General features: G+C 38.8%; 2 protein-coding genes across 6 annotated transcripts; both read left to right on the top strand.

Annotated features, from left to right (window-relative positions):
* Positions 1-9,096: 9,096 nt before the first annotated feature.
* On the top strand, positions 9,097-15,491 carry LOC141586911 (F-actin-capping protein subunit beta). Its single transcript, XM_074408318.1, has 8 exons — positions 9,097-9,317; positions 10,537-10,607; positions 10,881-10,994; positions 11,092-11,174; positions 11,331-11,404; positions 11,565-11,684; positions 14,667-14,762; positions 15,219-15,491. Exons 1-8 carry the CDS (start codon positions 9,189-9,191, stop codon positions 15,300-15,302), a joined length of 771 nt encoding a protein of 256 aa, XP_074264419.1. The 5' UTR covers positions 9,097-9,188; the 3' UTR covers positions 15,303-15,491.
* A 1,379-nt stretch (positions 15,492-16,870) lies between these two features.
* Positions 16,871-23,550, top strand: LOC141586910 (uncharacterized). Of its 5 annotated transcripts, none has more exons than XR_012519651.1 (11): positions 16,871-17,380; positions 17,576-17,802; positions 17,905-17,971; positions 18,448-18,476; positions 18,568-18,776; positions 19,308-19,426; positions 19,954-20,049; positions 20,134-20,209; positions 20,822-20,975; positions 21,961-22,662; positions 23,095-23,182. XR_012519651.1 is itself a non-coding variant. In XM_074408316.1 (11 exons), the coding sequence occupies exons 3-11, from the start codon at positions 17,587-17,589 to the stop codon at positions 23,230-23,232; spliced, it is 1,104 nt and encodes a 367-aa protein (XP_074264417.1). In that variant the 5' UTR covers positions 16,871-17,107; positions 17,289-17,370; positions 17,576-17,586; the 3' UTR covers positions 23,233-23,550. The 5 variants fall into 5 exon arrangements, 4 of the variants coding, with proteins under 4 accessions (XP_074264417.1, XP_074264415.1, XP_074264418.1 ...); XM_074408316.1 differs by lacking the exon at positions 21,961-22,662 and having other exon boundaries at positions 16,871-17,107; positions 17,289-17,370; positions 23,095-23,550; XM_074408314.1 differs by lacking the exon at positions 21,961-22,662 and having other exon boundaries at positions 16,871-17,107; positions 17,289-17,380; positions 23,095-23,550.
* Positions 23,551-25,806: the final 2,256 nt, after the last annotated feature.

Below are 25,806 nucleotides of genomic sequence, written 5' to 3'. Positions count from 1 at the left end.
ATCGAGCCATAACCCCGATTACCTCGGCCCTAGCCGAGAGCGACGGGGACACAATGACCGGTACGCTAGAATAAATACTAAAGACGTTAACACAGTTGTGATGCGCGTACTAACTGCCTCGGCCGTGCCGACGGTAAAAACAAAGGCACTCAATTAAAAAACGCAAAGAGACAAATGAAGGACGGTGATCAAAGTCCCGGCCAAAGCCAAGGACCAAAAGATAAAATTGTTAAAAATGATTGCAAGGAGAGTACAGACGACGGCCGTCCCCATGAGGATAGCCTAAACTCTACCTACCAAAGCTTTACAAAAAGCAAGGAAACAAAGGAAAACAAAAGGTTACGAGACTTAGGATTTGAAGCGCCAAAGATGGCGAGGAGAGAAGGCTCAATAGTTGGCCCCCGAACAGCTAAAGCTATCCGAGACGCCGGGTGAGTCCGGTGACGACCGCCCGTCTCCCTATGCCTGCGCTTGTCCTCCATCGGCAGCAGCAGCAGCTTCTCCGGTGGCCGGCTCGGAAGAGGGCTCTACATTTTCAAGTGCTTTCTCAGCCTCCGTCTTCCCCGCCGCCGCTTCATCCGCAGCCTCAGCCATCTCGTCCAAAAGCTTCTCAAATTTATCCCACGGGAAAGAGCCCTCGGGGACGAGCTTCCTTATTGCCTCCCTGGTCGCCTCCTCGGCCTGGTCCCGGAATTGGGCACACATTTTTGGGAGAAGTTCATCTTGGAGCATGGCAATATCCTTCTCCTTTTGAGCAATGACAGCCTGCGCGTCCCTAAGCGCCTCCGCCTGGTTGTGGAACTTATTCTTCCACTTTTCCCCCTCGGCAACCGCGGCGTTATGAGCGTCCTTGTACCTATCCCGCTCCTCCATCATCTTGGCAGTAGCGCCATCAGCTTCCTCAACTTTGGCCCTCTCGGCCCCCAGCAGCTTCTCAACCTCCTCCGCGCGCTTCTTGGCAGAAAAGAAATCCAGTTTAAACTTCGCGGCCTCCCCCTTTGCGGCAGAGAGGTCAAGTCTAAGCTTCGCCATCAGCGGCGCAGCTTGGCCCATGGTTTTCTCTCGCTCCCGATATATAGAGCCGGCTTGTTGGGTCCACTTCGCCAGCCTCTTATACATTTTCACACCCTCCGCCACAAGCTCGGAGGCGAGATGATGTTCGAGCGGAGGAGTCAACAATGACATTTCCGTCACCCGCCGTCTCGATAGCCCTCTCGGTGTTTCCCGGATTGCCGTTCAATAAGAACGGCGGTCGCCGAGGAAGGATCTGCAAAAATTTGCACAAAGCATCCATGTCACCTTGCATTGACACATCGTAAAGCTTCTGGTCGTGCCCGGGATGTCCAAATGAACCAGCTAAATCCGAACCACAAGTTAGATCCGTACCAGTTTGGGCCCTTTTTGTTCGAGGGCCGGATGGATCGGTTTTCTCCCCGGCAACAACGGAAGGAGACGGTGGCTCTTTCCTCTTCTCCCCAACAACGGTAGAAGCAAGCGGCGACTCCTTAGCAATGGTCACCGACCCCGAACATCAACGACCTCCACAGTTCCCTCTGAACCACTGGGGTCGAAGAGGGAGCAGGCACAGACGCCGCCGTCGCCCTGGTCGCAGCCCTCTTCGTTCTCTTTGGCACGCCTCCGAGAACCCTTGCCTGAGCCGCCACCGGATCCACCCCTTTTAACTGCTTATCCATGAGCTCGTTGGGAGACGGTCTGCGATCGCGCAATTCAGCCGTAGGATGCCGCACAACGACCTTCCCGTCCTTATCAAGGCCTAACCGCTTCAAGGTACTCTCGGACAGATCCTGGCCAAACCGGTCTGCAAAAGGAAAACCAAACAAGAATTACACGACAGGAATAGAACATAGCTCTAAAAAACAGGAGCATAACAGGCAAAAATAGGCCTCACACCGACCCCACTCACCCTGGCTGAGGGCCGGTATGAGGCCGACGTGACAGAGCGACTCATCTTGAAGAATAATCGAGTCGGGGCAGCCATCCCTTCTCGGATCGAGCAGCAGACGCCCGCTCCTCATCCTCGCAAGAGGAACCTTCGAAGCGTCCATTTTCACCTTACCCCGGGAGGTACACTCCTCATACTCTTCCCGGTTCTCACACCGCAAGTAAACAGGGGCTCGGAAAGACCGGGGCAATGGGTAATCCTCCGCACTTGGACATAAACCCACCGCCGTTGCCGGTCTTTGCGGAAGTAAGCTTGTTCACGGAGGCATAGCCGCTCCGCCCGTGTCTGTTGTACCACCCCACCTTACCAAAGAATTGACGGTCGAAGATCTGTGAAGTCGGCGGAATAAGTTGACTCGTCGGGATCTCCCCCTAAAGAGACAAAGCCACACAAAGCCAACTATCGTCCTCATGGCCGGATGTAGTTGGGCCACCGCGACGTTCATAGCTCTGATAATGGCCACGACGTATCTATTCAGAGGAAACCGCAGCCCATACTCCAGATGCCTGATGTACACGCCGGTGTGACCCGGTGGAGGGCAACAGACCGCCTGACCCTCTTTAGGAATAACGATCTTATACCCCTCACCGAACGAGAAATGGCCTCCGAAAAATGTCTCGTCGGAACAACGGCCGAACTTATGGAACCAACCACGTTCAAGACCAGTCGTACAGGGCTCGCCATGATCCGGGACAGACAGCCTCCCACCATCGGAAGGGGTCCCCCCATCCTCATCAGCATCCTCACCCTCATCCTCCCGTCCCTCCAGAATTGGTGGATCGACTACGGGAGAAGGAGACCTAGGGCCCCCAAACCTTATCGGAATGGCGTCTAGTATCTCCTCCCCATCAAGACGCAACGGGGAATCCTCCGGCGCAGAAGTACTAGTCCCGGCGCCAAGTAGAGACATAATAGCAACAATTATTTAACAAAATAAAAAGAAGAAGTTTGTTTGTTTACCTTGAAGAAAAACACTCGCCGGAATAACAACTCTGAATGTTAGAAGACAGAAGCCCTTGAAAGTTTAGAGAAGAAAAATTTTGGAGAATGAAATTGGTGACCAATTTCACGGAGCAACTGCCCTATTTATAGGGAAAAGCCCATGAAGCAGACCAATCGAGAAAACACCCATGAAGCGTCAACCAATCAAAGATGCGGACACGTGTCGGACATGCAACCACGGGATGTCAATCGTTGCAACAGTTGTGTCAATCAATGCAACAGTGACCAAACGTCTTCAACACGCCTATTCAAATCTCTCCGCCTATTCAACTTCGTCAAACAAATTCCCATGCACCTATTCTCCGCCGGCCACATGATCAACCAAGCTAGACACCGCCGGCAAGGGGCAATCAAAAATAACCTAGCCTCTCAACCCCGGTCTCGGCCAACGTCCCTTTCTTTTCCACATCGGATGCCCAATACACATCCATGTGGAGGGGGATATGGTACGGCCTAAGAAAGACTAGGCAGAGAGCGTAAGAAGCCGCCGCGAAGAAGCCGTGCGGAAAATTTTCTACAACCTACTTGCGCAGAATATACGCTCAGACGTACATCGAAGCCCATACCACGGCATAGACTACGCTGGGGGCAAATTGATGGGGCATATTCTGCACCGCTGACCAAGTCAACATATTGAGCAAGGTCAAAGATGTCCACAGCAAGTCAACGACTTAGATAGCCTAGCCGATGCGGCCCATCGGCCTGCCAACCTGGGTCCCGGCATGACAACCTGCCAGCCGGGACACATATCCGCGTACTCATATCCAAGACCCCTCGGCGGCGGGTCACCAGCGCCCGCCGGCCAGCCATAGGTCCCTCGGCCGAGGGGTAGATCAGTCTTTCCACCTGCTAGCCACTTGGCCACTACGTGACAAAAGGTGAAGCCTATAAATACTCCTCAACCTTCATTGAGGAAAGGATCCCATCCAATCCAGAAATACACAACTTAACCTAAATACACTATTCACCTGGTATAATCTTCCTTATCTCTCTACAATACATTCCTAGCCAATTAGCATACAACTTATACATATTAAGTTCACTGACTTGGGCGTCGGAGTGAGTACGCTTGGCACAAAGCCAAGCCCTCGCCTGTTCATTGTTGCGGTGAGGCCGAGAGGAACGATTAAGACCAAGGGAGAATCCAACTCAAGACATCATTCAACAAGCCACGGGTGGTAACTATACTTGCTCTGGAATTACACCCGGAACAGGTACAATGAGGGCATTGTACGGTTTGGTTTGGGGAGGTTATGCATCCATATCTGTGTCTGCATATTATTTTTATTGCATTCCTGTTATCATGTTTAATTTCTGTATGCATTGTTGTTTTTTTTTTTTAAATTCAAAATCTCAAAAAAAAAATTGAAAAAAATCGGAAAATTCAAAAAAATTCACGTTTATTTTAGCATATAGGTTGAGTCGGAACGGTCGATTTCGATGATGATATTGCACTATAATTGTCCTTTTGCTTAAGCCTTGCATAAAACTAAGGGTAAATTGATAACTTATACCTCCAATAACACACTTTTTCAAATTTTATACCTAGAACAACTTTTTTTCAAAACTTATACCAAGACTTTCTATTTCATTCATACCTAATACCAAATCACTAAAATTGACCAATTTACCCTTAGTTTCAGCTTATCACCATTAATTCTCATCCACGTTGCTCTCCTTTCCCACAAGAATAGACCCACTCCACCCTCAACCACCTTCTCCCCTAACAACACCACCACCATCACCACCAGTGTCGACATCGCCACATCACCTTACCTTATCCAACCCTCTATCACCCTTAACATCAAGACCACCATCGCTACCCATTATCGCTATCCCGCCCTCCATCACCGTTATTTATATTCCTTTTATCACAACTCCGCCATCGCTACCCACTATCTTCTATTACCATAATACCGCCACTCACAGTCACCACTTCCATCAACCACAACCACCGCACCCAACACCACACCTTATAAAACCAAATAAATAATTAAAATCTGAAAAATAAAATAAATTAATCTAAGGAAATACGGAGATTAGGGTGACTAAACTTGCAATGATACCAATAACCAAATATACACATCCCAATTTCGTGAAAAATGAAATAAATAATCTGAGGAAAAGGGAGAATTTTATGATGTGAGCAACATGGCAAAGTTATAGCAGTGGGAAATTCAAGTCCTAGGCTCGTGGCAGATTTAGAGTTTCTGTACGATTAGATTACGTAATTGTAATCGTTTTTGAATGAAAATTTGATTGTGGTGGAGATGAATTAGGGATTGAAGTGAAAGTTGTGTTTCTCTGAGTGGAGAAAAGGATAAGCGAGATCGTCTTTGATGAAATTAGGGGAATTTGATTGTGGTGGAGGCGACTTAGGAATGGGAGTGACCGCCATTATTGATGGCTAGATGTCGAGCAGTAGAGGTGTTATAAGATGGCACGAATGGTTTGGGTGAGTGTTAGCGCGGATGACGTAGTAGGGTGGTACGTTCGGCGGCGAATTTTGGTGGTGATGAAGGGTGGTTAGAGAATAGGTGGTTTGTGTTGGGTTTAATGGGGTTAGGAATGGGTGGTTGATATGTTAATAGTAATAGTAAGGGTAAAATAGTCTATTTTAGAAATTTGGTATGAAGTATAAAAGAAATAGAGATTTTCGGTATAAGTTTTGAAAAAAAATTATCCTAGGTATAAAATTTGAAAAATGGTGTTATAATAGGTATAAGTTATCAATTTACCCTAAAACTAATTATCTTTTTAGCTTTGTCTTATTGCATATCTACGATTTAATGTTAAAATTTAGCTGAACGAATAGACTTGACCTGAAATTTTGGCAACCTACTTACAATTTCTAAGATTTAGAGCCGTATAAACTGGTGTCATTTGTGACCAGTTTCATGTAGGATTGTGAGTAGTTACTCCTTGCATAACATGTATCATCAATTTGCACAAATATGAAATTCAATTGCTTTTTGCCTACATACATTCGGGTTAATGGTTGGTGTCACATGCAGGGAGGTGCTTACAATTTTCCTTTCTTTCATTTTTACCCATTTAACTCCACATAGCCAAATTTGCCTGTTGACCCTTAGCTACATTCCAAATTTAGCCTGCCTTGTCAAGCTAGTTTAGTGTATGTTTTTGCGGTATATATTTTATTATGCCGAGTTTGGCTTGTATCCACTGATTTGGAGTTGGTAATTTATGAAGAAAAGGAGGATGATGAAAAAAACGTGAAAAGAAAAAGAAGAAAAAGAAAGAGAAATCGAAAAAAAAAACGAAAAGAACAAAAAAAAAAAAAAAAAAAAACGAAAAAAATAGGAAAAAAAAAGAAAAAAAGATGTTGTTTGATGAGACGGTTTCGCTCCTATGCTTTATTTACATTTATTGAGGAGTATTTTCAGTTCGGTTTGGTGAGTTTTGTGCCAAATGAAGGGCATGTGTGCTTAATTCTATAATTGAGTTGGAAATGGATGTTGTCATATGGTTTTGTTTAGGTACTAGCTTGGCCGCCTATACCTCCACATTTCCATAAATGTTTTGCCTTTTCTTACCCATTGCCTCACTTTACCATAATTTTTGTAAGCCCTCGGCTGTGACGGACCTTGTTTGGTTGGGATGTATGTACGGTAGCTAGAATTGTCTATCATATCAGTTGCATGCATGTTTATGTGGGTCGTAGTCTAGGTGAGCGACTAATTTTATTTCTCTCTTACATATATATGTTCACCCTTTGCTTCATGAGAGAAGAGTGACCCGTGAGAGTCCATTATTAAAGGTCTTGCAAGGTCGACGGTTCAGCTTTATTATAAACATCCTATAACTCGTTTGCATTTGACTGCCTTGCTATAAGTGTTAGTCTGCTTGCATTAAATTGGTTTAAGTGGACATTTGTAGCTAGCTCTGAGTTATCTTTTCCGTTCCATTAGTTTGCATTTAGTTTACTCGAGGACGAGTAAAGGTTTGGTTTGGGGATATTTGATACGTGCATTTTATATAGTCCTTTTAGGCCTTTTTATGCACGTATTTCTATGCTATTATCGCAGTTTTATGCTACGAAATGCCCCGAATATGCTACTTTGGTTTGTTTTGTCTTATTTGCAGGAATGGACCAGAAAGTAGTGAAATCGAGCCGTTTACCGTCCGTTTAGCATGCATTTGGAGGGAGAGTGAATTTGGAGCGGAATTATAGCTGTCTTGGGATGCGTGAAGCTGTTTCGGGAGCTAAAAAGGACAAGTCAAAGCTGACCTAACGGAATTGTGAGCTGCTGAAGTCAAAGTCACTCGATCGAGTACATTTGTGGTCGATCGAGTGCTTCTGGATGGAATAAGGGTTCGATCGAATAGAATATATGGTCGATCGAACAGTTGCATATTTAGGTTTACTCGATCGAGTAGATTAATTACTCGATCGAGTGGTTTGAGCTTGAGTCTGCTCGATCGAGTTGTTTTAAACCACTCGATCGAGTGGTTTCTCTCATGGGCTCGGGCTTTTAGTTCTATTTCGCTATTAGGTTAGATAATAATCAAGGTAGGACGTCATTTGTATCCTCCTCTCTTCTCTCTCTTGTCAACTGTTTTACTGCTGGATATTATTTTCTCTCTCTTTTTTGAATCTCTTCCACTGTAACATTCTCTTTCCCTTTTCTCTCATTTTATTTAATGTTTATTTCTTTCCCCTTTGCTTTTGTTCTTACTTTTATTATGTCTAGCTCATTTCTCTGCTAGGATTAGGTGATTCAATGGATGAATGTTAATTGTTAATGAGTTTATAGATTGGTCGTTGTTGTTTTAGTCTTTGTTGTTAATCACTGCCCTTAATTGTATCTAGCTGATTGAATCGATGCAATTAGCCTTTTAATTTTGGTAAGCCTTGACCTAGACCGAAAGGTTGGAAGGGGTGAGACCCGCAGTGAACAATATGATGTTTAGTGAGGGCGAAAGTTAAGCTAATAACATTTTAGGGCGAATTGAGACCGAAAGGAGATATTCATTTCCCCTTAGTCCGACACATCGACTGATCTGTGGCCTTAACTGCGATTGACTGACGTTCATTGATGACCCGAAATCCTAGTCCTCTCTCCCTTGCTTGTTAATTCCTCTCATTTCTATTTCTCTTGCTTTATCTTATTTAGTTTAGTCAAACAACTCAAAACCCCCAATTTGTGACTTAGACAGACCGAATAGACAAGTAGATAGTGACCGCCTCCCTGTGGAGATCGACCCTACTTACCGCTGACTTCTGTTAGTAGTAGCTAGGTATTTATTTTTGGTACCTGACGACGGTATCACATATGAAGGGTATATATAGTACAAGAGTATATCTATAATATGGTAATAAAATATATCCTAAAGATACGGTAATATATGGACCACCAAGCTAATGATTCCAATTTATACATTTTCTCGATTTTTTTTGTTATGAAAGTAATCAAAACGATATATATAGTTTTGTTTATACATAGTATGAGTAATGTCATTCTCAAGTAATAGAATCAACAAAAGATTTAATAGTTTATAGTTTTATATTTTTATACTTTAATCAAAATATTATAGTTTAGTGTTTACTGAAAATTATATAATTTGATGAAAAAATTAATTTTAATGAAAAGAATTATATAATGAAATACATTATTATAATTATTAATTTCCTTATTTAGTGAATACAATTAAATTATCAATAGTTTCCTTATTTAAAAAGATGCTTTTTGGAGGGAAATTTGTGATTTCACCTATTCTTTTAGTAGATAGGGGATTATTGATAATGTTTTTATTTATATTACTAATATATTATTATTATTATTATTATTATTATAATTATTATTATTATTACTATATTTATTATTATATTAATATTTTATTTTTTATATATCTTATTAGATTATTATTATTATTATTATTATTATTATTATTATTATTATTATTATTATTATCAGTATAATCTTTTTATTATTATTTAAGTTCATTTCAGTTCAGTTTAGATAAGTTTATTTAAGTTCAATTCAGTTCTATTAAATTCAGTTTCATTTCATTGAATCCAATTAAATTCAGTTCAGACAATTTTAGTTCAAAAAAATCGGGCTTACTGCCCTAGAAAATAAAAATTCTATCTAGACGGGGGCGCGGGATCCGTAACAGTTAAAAAATGATGATTGAATGAATTTATAAAAACGGAAATTAACTCTCCTTGGCTAGACAGAGTAAAGAGGTTGAAGGAGCAAAAATGGAGGCAGCGATGGGATTAATGAGACGTATACATCCGAAACACACAGACACAGCTCTTTCTGCACTTCTATCTCTTCTCCCTCATCATTCCTCTGATCTCCTCTCTCAAGTTGATCAACCCCTTCAGGTCCCTTTCCTTTCCTTTTTTTTTTTTAAATCTCAAATTCCCCAATTTTATTTCATATGATTTGTGTTCATTCTTCATTTGATTTTACTTTCTGGGTAGTTTTAATTACGTTTTCTATTCATATGATTGTTGGGTTGTTTTTTAATTGGAGTTTCGATTTGCTAGGGTGTATACAATTGGGTGGAACTGATTGTTGGGTTGTTTTTAATTGGGTTTCGATTCGCTGAGGTTTATTGAATTGGCTAACGGTGATGATTGATTGGTATTATGTACTCCGTATCATTTATTCCTGGCGATGATCAGGATTTGAGCATTTGCTGGTGTTGAAATGGCAATGCACACATTTCTCACCGTAGATGATAATTGGAATTCTACAAATTTGACGAGTTTTATGTAGAAGTTGTTATAAATTATCGAGTCATTCAGATAACTGGAGTTTTAGGTTCTTAGACACTAGATTTATCGTCTTCTTTCCGTATGGGGTTTTGAATTTGTTGGATATATGTTACTCCGGCTCCTGCAAAACTATCTGATGATACAGGTGCATGTCCAAGTGTAAAACTTGGTAAAAGAATAATCCTCATGTGTTTTTAGCTTAAAATGAAATTTCAAGTGTCATACCCATGCCTGAGTGTCCAACCTGGATAGGGCGAGGTAAGATGAAGAGTCAGAGAGAATAACATAATTTTCGGGTACGAGTGTATTATTTTGTGTGAAAAAGGGTATATTTTCTGGATCTTAAGTTATTAGTTAACCCCCTTTGGTGCATGTTTGAGGACGACTAAGTGCATGATGCATCATCAACTTTGAAGAGTTTGACACCTTCTGCCTTCTGCCTTATGCTTTTAGGTTGGGTAGTTGGTTACCTAAGAATCTAAGATTACTTTTAGTCTTCATTGCGATCGAGCAAGCTTGTCCACTTTCTTGACCTATGGAGATTATCAGCATCATTTTCATCTTGAACTTTAATTAATGTGATACTTGAGAGACATCTGCCATTACCAGGGAACTTGTAGGAATCTGGTACTGTTCCCTTGTATGAAGCTTTGCACTATTTCAGTTTATTTCCAATTTGATCTGCTTGTACTATGAAATTGTGTTTTGTGGAAAATAATTGTGTATTAAGTTCAATCACTCTTATCTTTCTCTGTTCTACCTGCATTCGTTTGGTTGTCCATGATGTTTGGAATTATGTAAAATTTATGGCCCTTCAATACAGGTTCTATGTGATTCAATAAGCGGTAAAGAGTTCATCTTGTGTGAATACAACAGAGATGCTGATTCTTACAGGTACAAAGTTTGACAGTCTGCTTTCGTTCCTAAATTCTCTTGTATTGCTCGTCTTTTTTCCTCTTAGACTTCGTACGTGCCTTTTTTGTTGATGAACTAAAAGATCTTCTATTTGCTTCCCCTCTCCACCCACTTTCCTTTTCTTATCCAAACTTAAAGTTACATGTCTGCGAACGTTCATAGTAGTTTGATAGTACAAGCGATCAAGTATCACCACCAACAAATAATAGTGCTTTTACGTTCTTGCTGATGAGTTGAAACATGAATATGTAGGTCTCCATGGACAAATCAGTACCAACCACCTCTGGAGGACGGCCTTTATCCCTCTCCAGAATTAAGGAAGCTTGAAGCTGAAGCCAATGATGTGTTCGCTGTATATTGTGACCAGTGAGGTCCTTCACTTACCTCGTCCTTGGTTATGTTGTTCAGTTAATATGCTGATTATTATAGGATTTTTTGTTTATCTCTTGCTACATATTGCTAGGTATTATGAAGGCGGGATCTCATCTGTTTATATGTGGGAGGATGATAATGAAGGGTTTGTCGCATGTTTCTTGATCAAGAAAGGTAATCACTTCGCTTCCTTCGATGCCCTCTCCCTCAGTATCACATCTTGTCACGTAATCTGAAAAAAGAAAACGGCAAAACTTTGTATGTTTTCAACGTGGAGAATATCTTATCTTTCATTGCACTGTTGGTCAATGGAACATTTTTTTGGCTCAGATGGTTCAAAGTCTGCTCATGGACGAAGAGGCTATCTGCATGAGGGACAATGGGATGCTATACATGTTATTGAGGCATGTCTTTACTGATTTCTCTCTTATAATTTATAAGAGTGTTAAGATAAATATGGTTTTGCTATATAGCATTCTAGCCCTTATCAGATATCCCTCTTTATCATTTCAAGCTTCCAAGTTAATGGGGGCAGCTTATTCTTTTATCTTAATCCGTGATTAGGTGGCATTTGAGGATGAAGGGACTGCCAAATACTGTTTAACCAGCACTGTCATGCTCTCTTTGACGACAAGTAATGAATCCAGTGGGACATTCAGCTTATCAGGGTCTATTAGAAGACAGGTACTTAGATATTTCCCCGCTTGAAGTTAGTTAATGTCAATTTGTTATGTTAGCATGACTCGGGTCTTTCCTGTTGTGTTCATTGCTTTGATGTCTATAATCACTGAGGTTCTTCGTCTTTTGACTTCAGATCTTGTAGTAAAATATACTCCTTCCTATTCTGAATAACCCTCTCTATTTCCTTTTCCGTCTATTCACAATACCTTCCCTATTTCTATTTTTGGGAAGTGTTTGTGTGGTCCAAATTTAATTGTATGGTGGGGTAGTGTGTTTCCTTAATATTTTGCCAAAAGGAAAGGGCAAGGTTATGTAGAATAGGAGGGAGTTTAAGTATATAACACTGTAATTGGATAAATTTATTTATTGAAGACTACTCTGCTCTTTGCTCCTCCAAAATCGTGAGACACTGCCTTCTAAAGTTGTAAGAATGAGCAGTGAGCTCATCAGGAATCAAAAATCATATCTTTCTGTCAGCCCTCAACTTTATTAGAATCAAAATCATATCTGCTGTCCAGTGAGTGGTGCGAACTGAAACTCGGTTGTCTTAGTCATGTTGTGGAGGGTTATTATCTGATTTGAGACGCTCTGCTCTTGGCTCATAGATAGCAGGGCATCATAAGAAAAAAAAAAAAATTCTTATTTTACCCTGGTGTTCAAGTTAATTACATGTGGATTTTTAAAATTTGACGTTATTTGATATATTTAATGTTTTTGTTTAATTTTTAAAATTTATTTGTTCTTTTCGGTTTTATTACACTTTTTACCAACAACTTCTTATATATTAATACCTGGTTCACTTTTAAGGTATTCTGGACCCTTAAGTTTTATTTCGGTTTTCGAAATCGTTTTTAATCTTTATTCTCGATTTAAATTCTAAGTTTTTATAAAAGAAATCCGGACTTCGTTTTTAAAACCTATAAGTTTACTTGGCTTTCGTATTATGTTTTACTCCCCTTTTGTTTTTCACTTTTTCTTTTCTATTTTTTCGCATTTTTGAGGTGTGCGTTCACCCATGAACAGTTCTAAAGGATGATTCATGTCAGCTGACCCCAAATCATTTTGGGATTAAGGCTCTGATGTTGTTGTTGATGTTGTTGTTGTTCAAGTTAATTATATATAGCTTTCAAACCATCATATAGATATGACAAACTCACCTCAAACCCCACTTTAAACCACCTTTTGTCCCATCCAACCTCAGTTCACCCACCTTCCTCCAAATATTCCTATCAAAAGAGCTGTAAAATTTGTATGAACTGGATTGGAATGTTGGGTATTACCATTGCACCATTTCATGCTTTGTTTTTAGTCAAAACAAGGAGCAGCTTTATTTTCATATCATAAAAATAAAAACAAGAAATCATATCGAGAGAGAAAAATATTCAAATTGATGCATATTGCAAAACTGATAATCAGATTGGTCTGGACCAATTTGGTGGAAGGACACAACTCAGATCTTATATAGTTCTGTTTTATCTGACAAAGTGACAATGAATGAATCAGCTAAAGTAGGAGTATAACTCTACCAAAAAATTAAACATTTTCGCTCAGAAACAGACTTAGTAGCATTACTTTTGAAGTTCGTCTATATAATAAGACTAGATTACTTTTGAAATTTCAAGAAGTTACTGTCTGATTTCATATTTCAGAAATAGTTGTCAACAAACGAATGAAACCAATGTTTTGGGGTAAAATTTTAACAAGGACAAATATACCTGTGAAACTGTCTTGTCAAATTTCTAAACTCTATTCAACCATGAAAATTAAATCCTGCCTGAATTTCTTGATTAGAAAAGGTAAAAGAAGAAAAAATTATATTCTGAATGTGGAAGCAGATGCTATGACAGAGTATATTTGATTAAATCATCAAGGACAAGATCTAAAGAGTTCGGAAATGCTGTGAAAGAGAGCTAAAGCGGAAATGTGAGGCTTTAGTGAGGAATTTAGGGAGAGAGAAATTTGAAACAAGAGGAGGAAGAAGAGTGGAGGTGAGCCCCAGAAAGAGAGAGGGAGCTCAAAAATTAGAAGTGAAGTTGCTGGGATGTGTTTTTTTATAAGGTGATGGAGTGGGGTTTTAAGAGGTCTACTCTTGTACATGCATTCACTCATGTGAGGCTATAACTTAAACCATTATCTACCATCTTATTGTGAAGGTGTTAGGTACGTAACTTAAAATCAACTTAAGACTGTCTCATATTTGGAAGGAAGGTTGCCTGCCTTAAATCTCAGACATGTAAATTTCTTTAAAAATAAAGGGAACTTTTAAATAATACAGGGCATAATTTACAGCTTTTCACATTTCTTTAAAACCGTTGAGCCGGCCCTGTGGTCAACCTTTTTTTTTGAGGGAGCATAAGAACTATTTTGACAGCCTTTTCTGTTTGTAAGCAGTGTTTTTGTTGCCAGGTGTTTGTGTTTTACTTCAGCAACTGGCATATAATTTGTAAAGTTGCTAAATACACTGTAATGAGGTCATTATCATTTATTGTTGAGAAACTCTTCTTTGAGATTGCCTTACCATAAACTTATGGTCAGACCTAGAAGGTTTATAGAACACCAATAAGGTGTCAAGATGAGCGAGTGAAGTTTCAGATTATGTAACAACCTATTTTGAAAGCCCAAACCTTATATCTTTAAACCTCACGGTCCTCACCTAGTCACCTCTATCTTTAATATCCACCTTTATTTAAAACCGGCATTCTTCTTATGTGTCACCACACGCCATAAGCGTATGACGAGATCGTTGAATAAAAATCTCATTTTCATTTGTGTATATGCTCTTTTTTCTACTAATGAGATCTTCTCTATGATCATGTGTTACCTCTCCTCTCAACTTTCTTTGCGTATTTGTCTTCAGTAAGATCACGAGATAGCTTTCAGGTTTTATCAATAAATTCGTGAGCCGGACTGGGTTAAATCTTTTGCAAAAATCCTTTCTCCACTCAGTTCTCTAATATTTTTTTTGTTTGACTCCATTATGTGTAGATGAACATGCAATTGTCTGTGGCTGATGGCCACCTTTGTAACATGGGAAAAATGATTGAAGAAATGGAAGGCAAGCTGAGAAATTCTTTGGATCAGGTACTTTTTGTTCGAGAAATTATCCTTTCGTTCTTGACCAGTTGACCCTTATCCCTTCATAATTTTGTTCTCATCTCAAGTAGACCCTTCCTCTGCCTCGAACTACAGTACTACACGTCTATGAGAACCAAGGCATGATATTATGAAATGGCAAGCTGTGTTTTCTTGGAAGTTGTAAAATATTATGAAGTTGGAAAAAAAAATTATTTCTGCAAATTGTGAGGTAGGAGGTTGGGACGTTGGGTGTAGGCAATCTTACCCAAACACAGTGAGGATGTTTCTAGATACCCAAAATGAAAATTGCATCAAGAATTGCATCGAACGACTTGCTATATCACAATAAAAGGAAGCAAAGTTAGTGTAGTAAAGCATTTTGCTTTATTCCATCCAATGTAAATGGAAAGTTGTTATTCCCTTCAAAATTGATCTTTACTATTTGGCACAAAATTTAATTAGGTGTATTTTGGAAAGACAAGAGAGATGGTTTGCACTCTACGACCGCCAGCCGAAGTGGTGTCAATGAAACTGCCTAACAGCTGATCGGCATGCCCTTTGATATTTACAAGTACAACAGACTGAATATTCTGGTGTTTTACCAATTTATCGGATGGTTTGTGACATATGTAATCCATATTTGCTTAATCGAGTTATATAATTTTCTTGTGATAATTCTCGACGATAATGGATGTTCCTCAAATGAGGTGTTTGCTCTACTGCAGAGAGCTCTTGCCGGAATTTTTAATATTGTGTTTGCAAGTTTGCATGCCTTTATAATGTAGTTTAACTCGCCTGCTACATTTGGATGTTCTACTCTATTCACTTGAGGTACGGATTTTCAACGGGCTATACGCCTTTAACTATGGGGGTTTGCCTGTGCGGCTGTGCCTGTTTGAATGTACAAATCACGAGGTACTTAGTGAGACAATCAGAAGAAAACAGACGTCAAAACATGTACAAATGTCGAATACTACAGTTATATTGGGTCATTGAAACTTTGATTGATCTAAGTAATACCACTCGGAATTGTCATTAATTGAGATAAAGAAAGTCAGAGTTACTCACAAAACAGTACATTATAATTGATAAGGGTAGTTAAAAGCCAAAAGTTAAAATAAAGAGTAATTGCTCACAAAACAGAAACACCCTAAATCAGCCTTAATGTATGACCAAAAAAACTCTTAAAATTACATAGACCGCATTAGAATGTTTAATATGAGTATAGACATAAAATACGACAATTCGACATTATCATGATAAAGTAACAAATTATTGCGTATTTGGGTGATTAAAAAACTATTTGTTGTTTTTCGAATATTTAAATTATATTGTGAATTTGTTAATAACCTATGATATAAGTGAAATAACACGGGAGTTGAATATATACGAAGTAAAAGATAAGAAAATACGAGTTTTATAAACTTTAGTTATTCTTATATATTTAAGGCCCTGTTTGGTAAATAACATTTCGAATGAAATTTGTAGATTCCGGACTAATCAATAGATTGATCAAGCAATCTACTATTTTGATGTGTTTGGAAAACGGCATATTCTGATAGCATATATGTCGGAATCTACTGTTTTTGAATATGCTACTGAAAGCAGCATATTGTATTAGCGTATATTCAATTTATTATTCATGAAACCGTTCTAATTATCCTATAATCTGCTAATTATCAAACACCCTTTTTTATTATGCTAATTTAATTTGATAGTCAAACCTGCTATTACTACAATCTGCTAACAGTATTCTGCTACCGTTATCTGCTATTATGAATCTGCTTATGCGGTTTGCCAAACAATGCCTAAATAAATGAAAGGAAAAAAAAATATGGGTTCATGGATAGGGTATGAGTCGTAACGACAAGATCCAGATCCAGGTCTGCATTTGGTTTTCTCGGTCGTGTTAAATATCATTATATTGGCTATATCCGACCAAGATCCATTAAATCCATAAAAATGAGATCCATTTCCGGCTCATCATCAAGTCTCTTATTAGACCGTTTATAGCATAGAACGGGTCGAATAGAAGAGGTTAGCCCAACCTAAGAATAATCAATGAAAAGGAAAAAAAAAAAAAAAAAAAAAAAAAAAAAAAAAAAAAAATGAAAACTCCTTTCATTGCATCTTCAACCCACGTCCTCACTCCTCCCTCACCTTCTGCAACCCATGCCTATTTATAATTTATGGTAGCTTTCTCCACCGCCGTTGCAACCAACGTCCTCACCAACACCATATCACCACCCCTACTAACTCGCGTCCTCATCAATCATCACCTTCGTGATTGTCGTTCCAATCGCCGTCTTTTGCTCCTTTCTCTCCCTCCACCAATCAACTGAAACTCAAAGGTAAAGATCCCATAATAACTGTCGACGGCTTCTCGACCCCAACCACGAACAACTAGGTTTTGGTACTTGATCCTCAAAGTTTCATTTTTTAAAATGGAGAACCTTGAGTTTTATGTTGGAAATTATGGGTTGTGAATTGTATGTGTATTGCACAAGTACGGAGTTGCCTTTGTAATTGCAGAGAATTTAGTGTGTGTATTGCACTATTGCATTATTGCGCTGTTGTCAGCACTTTCCACTTTCCATCGCCCACGATCACTCAGGTTTAGTCAGGTACCTTTGTTCGCTGCAAATCTCCCATTAATTGCATCTCAAAAAAACTTCACACCTATTTATATAGGCAACCAACTGTATTCAAACTTTTTTTATTTCTTCCCTTCTTTTTCAATCATACTTCTTTTTATTTTATTACTTCCAACAAAATATAATTTCCATGGAGCTCATTAGTTTTTCGTTACTTACTTGCAGTTTGTCAGCTCATGGTTATGACTATGAATGAGATATGCACAATTCTGAAATTCGTTTGCAGCATACAATTTCTAAGAATGAGTCTGCTCTGGACATTCTCTCTTTTGGTTTCATACTTGCGCCTCTTCTTTGCCGGCCGATTTTTCGGTAAAAAATGCGCCGTTTATTCCCGCCAAAAAGTGACCGCTATCTCTGCTTCTCAGAGACCTGTTTGCATTGTCACTGGTGTAAGTTAGTTTATGGTGTTTTGGTATGCTGAATCTCTCAATGTAAATTCGCTTATGCGGGTTCTTGCATTAATGCCAATTTTTGTGGGATGTTTTCTGCAGGCGACATCAGGTCTCGGAGCTGCTGCGGCTCTAGCTCTATCTAAAGAGGGTTTCTTTGTTATTTTGGGTATATACTATCCTCATTTTTTTGTTAACATACTCTTGAATCTTGATTGTGTTTGGTTGCTGTAGTTGGACTCGTGCTTCTGTAAAAGACTCTAGACTTTGTTATTTGGCCTATTTTGTGAACGAAATCGTATAATTCGAGTTACTCTATGTACATTAGCTACTGTACATAAATTACAACTATACTCAGTCATTTGGCATCGACAGATGGATTTTATGGTTTTCTACGAGAGTACTAGGTCTCCCGAGCTTTCTTAATAGGCAAAACACTTCGTCATCATTAGAGGGAATAGAGGGTATATAGTTATACACTATGAATTAAAGTCTTATTGTTCTGCTAGTGTTTACCTGTCACTCAGACCTGGGGTATTTGTGTTGCACTTATTGTTAGGGGCATTGCAGGACCCTTGCTCCTTTTCAGTCATGTACATGGGAAAATTATGCGTTTTTAATGTAAGAACTGCTTTGTGTTTGCAGTTGGAAGGTCGGGTTATTCGCTGTCAAAGGTTAGCCTATGGAAGATGTAGGTTGCTTGCATTTTTTATAGCTTCCTTGTTTTGTTAAATTTTCCTCCTTCAACCTTTTTTTGTGTGGCAGGCTATGGCTGAAATCCGTAAGCTTAATGAAAAGGCACAGCTTGAAGCTTTTGAGGTTGACTTGTCATCCTTCTCATCTATTATGAAGTTCAGCGACTCCATAAGACAATGGCTTTCCGATATGAATCTGCATCCCTCTATTCAACTGTTGATCAATAATGCAGGATTGCTGGCCACGTCATACAGAGCCACATCCCATGGTTATGATGAGTAAGCGTGTTACTTTTGTCTCCCTTGTCGTTCGTATACAGCTGGTTACCCACTTGCGAAACTCTAAATAAATATGCATTTGATTTCAAGCTATCAATGTCTTTTGTGCTTATCTTAAAGAGATTCAAACTGGTTAAGCTAAACCTTGAGAAAACTAAAAATTCTCCGGCTGTGCATCCCCTCTACTTTCCCAAAAAAGCAAATATGCTTCTCCTACTTGATTTTCATTATTGTCGAAACTTTTTAATTCATAGAAAAAAAACGTTATTTTTTTCAGCTCAGCATCGATCATTACTTTGAGATAGGTTGTACAACTCAAATTATAGCTCCGGATAGTGTGCTATAGGGCCTATAGTGTGTTGTAGTCTCAGCTCTCACCCAATAAATGTGGCTGCAGAAAACAATGTTTGATTACTCCATGTCATCCAGGCTGAACTAATGTCTTCGGACTGCAGTATTGAAATCCTGAATTTATCGAAGATGATGTTTAGTTGGTAGAGTGTTCATATTTTACTTTGCATGTTTCTCTAGGATGATGATGACAAACTACATGGGTGCTTTCAGTCTTACCCAGCTTTTACTACCTTTGTTGCTCAGCAGCCCTGTTTCATCACGTATAGTTAATGTATCATCTTTCACACATCGAAGTGGTACGTTCGTAACTTTGTTGTTCTATTCCATATCATTTTGACGTATTGCTTCCTGTAAAGTGAAAACTGTTTGGTACTTGGTGGAACTTTTTGAAACTTCAGGTTTATCTTATGCCATGTCAGTAACTGTAACTGTTATGATGCTGGGAAAGGAGATATGGCTTAGATTGGCAGGAATTGATTTCGTACAATATATGTAGATTTCCTGGTCCTTTGTCTTTGTTTTGCCCATATATATCTACGATTTGGGCAAGGGTGTTTTTCTCAAATCTAATTGGAAGAATAAAAAATTAAATAAAGTGAAACTTTTTGGCCAATTTGTCACTACCCTTTCAGTTTTTCACCAATGTAACCATCCCTTGCTGTTTTTTACCAATTAGTCACAAGTTTATTTTTTATTTTACCAATTTGGCAATTGCCCACTACTTTTTTTTTCCACCTATTTGGTTGTTTGGCCGTTTATCTTGCATTGTTAAAAGGTTAGTAGTTCAATTTGAACCCGTCTCCTTACTCATTTGTTTGTTCAGTAAATGGCATACAGGTGCATAAGGAATTTGTTTGTGGAAAATCCTTTTTGAATTCGAAGAAGTATCCATTCGCACAAATCTATGAATACTCCAAATGTAAGCTATCTCTTACACATTTTCAAACCAACATTTATATCTATTTGAGTAGTGCTTCATCATTTAAAGTAATTTCATGGGCAGTGTACATATTGTTGTTCTCATATAAGCTTCATCGGGACATCATTAGCATGGGGAAAGCATCTCAGCTGTCGGTCAAGTAAGATTTCTTAATCCAGCCAATGAAACACAGATGTAAATAATTATGCTATGCTTAACAAATGGTAATTGACAATTTGACATAGTTCTTTTCTCGAAGAGATTAACTTCATTTCTTGGTCTAGGTGCTAGAAGAGCTATTCACAGAGCTTTTAAGTTGATGCCTGATGGATTCTTCATACTGTAATCTAGGGAAACGATGGCTGCATAGTTTGATCAGCTTCATGTTACAATAGGTGTTTAAAATTTGGTAATGATGAATTGCATTACATGGTCCATGATGAACAAACTCAAGTCGTTTATGCGTAGGAGGATGACCATAGATTGGGTTGCTTCGTGCTATTGCTTCCTAGCTGGAGGGGATAGATGCACTTGTTTGAGCTCTCTCTTGTTCTTCATAGGTTTAGATGAAGTGAGAGCTACTGAAATTTATTAACTGTCAGTTTCTAATTATTTAGTATATTTTTTAAAGCTCTCTCTTTTCTAGTAGCTGGGGAAGTTTGTCTTGAAGAAAATAAACCTCAAGATAATTTAGCTGCTTCAAGGCAATTCAAAGGTTATCCTCAATGTTCTTAACTGTTACTCATTTTTGTCCTTTGTCCTTTGCTTCTAGTGTGGTTGACCCTGGAGCGGTAAAAACCAATATCATGAGGGAAGTACCAGCATGCCTTTCCCAACTAGCATTTTCAGTCTTGAAACTAATGCAGCTCTTGCAATTTCCGAAGGATGGGGTCAGCTCAATTCTTGACGCCTGTCTTGCTCCACCTGTAAGTTTTTCCTGCTTTAGTGAGGAATGGGACGGTAGTATGCTTACAATGCAGTTACAACCCCTAATTTTTTTTTTGTTTTATGATGAATACACTATTAATAGTTTGGCTGTATGCATATATATCCTCCAATATAAAACTTTGCGTTCTTGCTCTAGTATCCTGTGGTTCTAAAAAAAACCCAGTTGAAGAATTTAAATGAATTAATAAAACATACACTCTCCACTCACTTGCAGAGTCTCATCCACTCCATTTACTGCTGGACCAAAGTGTTTGGAGATGGAAAATTTGTGATGAAAGGTCGGCACCCACAATCTCGTGAGAGTATTTTTGTGGGTTATTTCTTGCCAATAAAGGGAAAAGTAGCGGATGTGTACAAATGTACCAAAATAGAGATTTTTGAATTCAAATGAATAGAGGGGGAATTATGTTGTCAATATAGGGCCAGGTGTCCAACTATGGAAAAGGACACTATGGAAATATCTCTGATACAAGGTCAAATGAAGACTCCACAAGTAATTACGTTTCTTCAATTGCTTTTGAGCAATGATCCTTAAATAACCGCCAAAGTGCAAATCATCTTCATGAGTCTTCCCTATTTCTAAGACTCGGGTCTGAGGCTATTAATTCTTATTTGGTTTGGCATGTACGTGAGATAAGTCAAATACATTCACCTCAGACTAGACCCTTTGTTAGTGTGGTTGTGGAATTATATATAAACTTTGGAACACGACATTTCATTATATGTTGAAACAAAAATAAAATATGATTGTCTGGTCCTTAGACTGCCATTTTTGGGAGCCCTGGAGGCATCGAGGTAATATTTTGTTACTGTTGTAGTATTAAATTGCTGCCGACTGCTGCTCCAAACAAATTAGTTGGTCCTGGTTGATTTTCAATCATACTGTGTTGTCTTTTTCTTTCATCTTAGAAGGATATAGCTTTGTAGCTTCTCTTACTCCCCTTATTTTTTTAAAATGTACAGTACCCTCGACGTGGTCGTAGGAAGTAAAAAGAAATTGTAGGCTCAGCTGAGGCAAAAAATTGAATAAGACGCTGGTAAAGTGGTTAAGTGATAGCCCCCGTTATCCCCTTGTTTGGATGGAAAGGGAAGATTGATGATTTCCCTTGTTTGATTAGTACCTTCTGTATGGAAAATAAAATGACCATTTTCCCCCTACAAACGTAACTAAAATCCTCCCTGCAGAGAGATTTGGAAGGGGAAAAACCCAAAAAGTGGAAGTGAAGGAGCAACTTATTATGTAGTATGGACTACGGAGTCCTTTTTTTGACAACAACAAAATAGCATTATGATATGTATGAGCGAAGGTTACAACAGTCTCTAAACTGTTACAATACACCATTCTGAAGTCCTGTCCAATATGCTCTGGATATCAAAGATTGTGTCTGCTACATGGATCAGGAGGAGGGAGGCTGACTACAAAGTTTGTTGCTTGTGATTGTGAAAAATTTGCTAGTAGTTAGTTGCTGTCTTGAGCTGAACATAGAGGGTGGGTGATGTAGTGCCACATCATTAGCATGAAGACTCATGTGCGAAAGTAAAACGTCATTTGAGTAATGTCTGTTCCATTATAGCAGATCAGTAAAATCTCATGTGTCCTCGTGAGGTGTGCTACACACAAGTATACTGAAAACCACGCTATTTTGATGAGGCAACTCTTGGGAGGTACCCTTTCTATTTTGTCAGGGTTCTTGGTTTCGTTCTAGCTGATATATTGAGTTTAGGTAAATTTGCCTATCTTCGAGTGCATAGTTATGATGGATGATGTTAGCGCTATGAGATTTGTCTTGGGGAAACTGATGTTGTTATTAAGATGATTCCAAATAGCTATGAAGTTCTAACTTTTGCCTTTTTATGAAGAGAGTTAGCAATCGTTTCCTCCCTCTCCTTCCGTCCCTTTCTCCCCAAATCCCTCTCCTTCCGGCAATATCAAATCTGACCTTGTGGCTCTCTCCACCAAATTAAAAAAAATGCCTAGTATGCACTTGGAAAGTGGATTACATATTCTCGGCTTAGTGAGTTTTATCTTTTAACTTTTACTGCTTGGCTGCTGGAGAGATTATGGTTTAATCTGACGGAGTGTAAATGATGTCTCAGGGAACTTCTGGAATGTATTTCTTTGGAGGCAACGGTCGAACCATGAATTCTTCTCCGCTGTCATATGATGCTAAGCTTTCGGAGGAACTGTGGGAAACTTCATGTCATCTATTTACAGAGTTGAAGTCTTCTTACTAGAAAATTGCCACTTTTGGTTTTATCTGTGACACAAGGCTGAGATTTAAAGTGTTGATTCATGTCATCTATATACAGAGTTGAAGTTTGTTGATTTTGGCCGTCTTTCTCACTTTTCAAGGGGCATGGGAACCGATGGAGTTAATGGTTTCGCCCAACATGATTAGATTTTCATTAGGCCGATTAGTCGATTATATTTCTCATGATAAATTGTTCATTCGCTGAGATACGGCGATGATTATACTTTTTATGGTCTTGATGTATCAAAATCATTTCTCGTATAGCTGCAAACTTCAACACCATATAACTAGAACTTCACGAGGGGTTTGAACATCAACATCAAGTCATCAACAATGAGTATAAATGAAAGAGTTGAAACAGAAATATATAAATTCAAGAAAGGGTTACATGATGGGAATGAAAAAGGGTTAACCCTTTGTTGTTAATCCTTCATGTCATCCATATGTTTGACTGTGAGAATCAAAGAAGATGAAAACACCTGGCAAAATTGCCTCGACCTGAATAACCCGACTAGAACTCGAGTCAAATGCCCGAATTTGACCATAACTTATTCAAGCCGACTCAAAAGTTTATTATCCAGTCTGATTGTTATCCCCAAATAACTTGAATGTACCCACCTAAAAATGACTTTAGCTCGAAATGACATGGCTCGACCTGACCCGAATTTTTGCAAACTCAAACCAAATTGACCGACCCAATTGACCCGTTCTATTTGTCAGATCTACTTAAATCCAACAACCAATCCAAACCACCGGCAACACCCCAACATTACCAAAACCAACGCCCACCTTTGCCCACTCCTTGGAGCTTCCCCTCTATCAACTTTGCCAACCCCCCACCTCCTCAACCCACTCTCGCACCAAAGTTTAAGGGTGTGTTTGGATAGGAAAAATGGAGGGAAAAGAAGGGGAGGGGGAAGGAGGGAAGGGAAAGGAAGAGAAGGGAAGGGGAGGGGGAATGGAGTGTGAGTGTTTGGATACAATTTCCCTCCAAATCTTGCCTATTGTGGAGAGATTTTGATTAGGCTTGGAAGAGGGAAATTAGATTCCTCCAAATCTCTTCCCCTCCATTTCCCTCCACCCTCATTTGCTATCCAAACAAAGTATTTTAAATCCTCTACTCTCTCTCCCTTTCTTTTCCCTCCAAATACCTCAATCCAAACACACCCTAAGAGTCAAAACTAATTTCTTTTTGAAGAGGCCCGTTCAGTTCTTAAGGAGTAAGTGTGGCACTCAGGCTTAACAAGCAAAGTCGTCGGGTCATGTGGATGTCACGGTGAGTAATTTATCATTGTCATGGCACCGTGACTTAGAGATAGAATCGACTCTTTTTTACATGTAAAGTCCATATCCTCTATCTATAAAAGCCAAAGCATTTATATTCTTCCTATTGGCGGCTTAGTTTTAGGGCAATGGGCCACACAATAATTTCTCCCAATTAATTACTATCTCTCCTCCGGTTTCATTTGTTTTCCATTTTACAAATTTCAGAATATTCATATGTTAAGTTTATGATAAAAATTAAAAAGTTTATTTACATATAAAAAATAAAAAAATGAAAATAATCTGTACAGAAATCCATATGTTAAACGACTACAAATTAGAAAATAACAAATTAATAAATTAGAAAATAACAAACTGAATAGATAATAACAAATAAAATATAGACAACCAAATTTAACATAGACACGAATATCTGTAAAACATCAATAATCTTGTACTGATGTTAGAAGTAATATAAAGAGAATAATGTGAGATTGAATGTGTAAGAATTTCATATATCAAAGTTGTGTCTTACAATGTTTAATCTTCTAGTATTTATAGGTACATATGCACCGACCTAACTAACTCTCCTTAACTAACTCTAGTTTAGGATTTAACTAACTTTTAGGTTGTTATAACAAACTTATAACTAACCCTATCATATTATACTTCAATATTCCTCCCTCAAGCTTGAGATGGAGTAGAAACCAATCCAAGTTTGGCTGATAAAAACTGATGCTGATCTACTCCCAGTGGCTTGGTCATGATGTCTGCTATTTGATTACCTGTCCTGATGTGTTTAGTAATAAGGAAACCTTCATCTTGTTTATCTCGAACATAATGACAATCAATGCTCAAGTGTTTAGTGCGCTCGTGGAAGACAGAGTTTAAGGAAATGTGTTGGGCAGCTTTATTATCACAAAATAGGGGTATTGGTTTTGGTACTGTGACTCTGAAATCCTTCAACAGACTGTCAAGCCACACTAGTTCTGAACTGGTGTAGGACATGCTACGGTATTCTGACTCTGCACTGCTCTTAGAAACAGTCTTTTGTTTCTTTGTTTTCCAAGAAATAAGTGATTGTCCTAGATAAACACAGTAACCACTCAATGATTTGCAGGAAAATGAACACTGACCCTAATCAGCATCTGTAAATGCTGTTAACTGCAACTAAGAATGTGCTGAATATTATAAGCTTGTGTTAACAGTCTTTTTTAAATACTTCAAAACATGAATGACAGCCTGGAAATGTGGCAGTCTTGGTTGGCTGATAAATTGGCTTAGATGCTGAACT

This window comes from Silene latifolia, chromosome 6 (assembly GCF_048544455.1).
Source record: "Silene latifolia isolate original U9 population chromosome 6, ASM4854445v1, whole genome shotgun sequence".
NCBI lineage: Eukaryota > Viridiplantae > Streptophyta > Magnoliopsida > Caryophyllales > Caryophyllaceae > Silene > Silene latifolia.
Note: the sequence above shows the minus strand (reverse complement) of the source record. Positions and strands in the feature narration are given on the sequence as shown.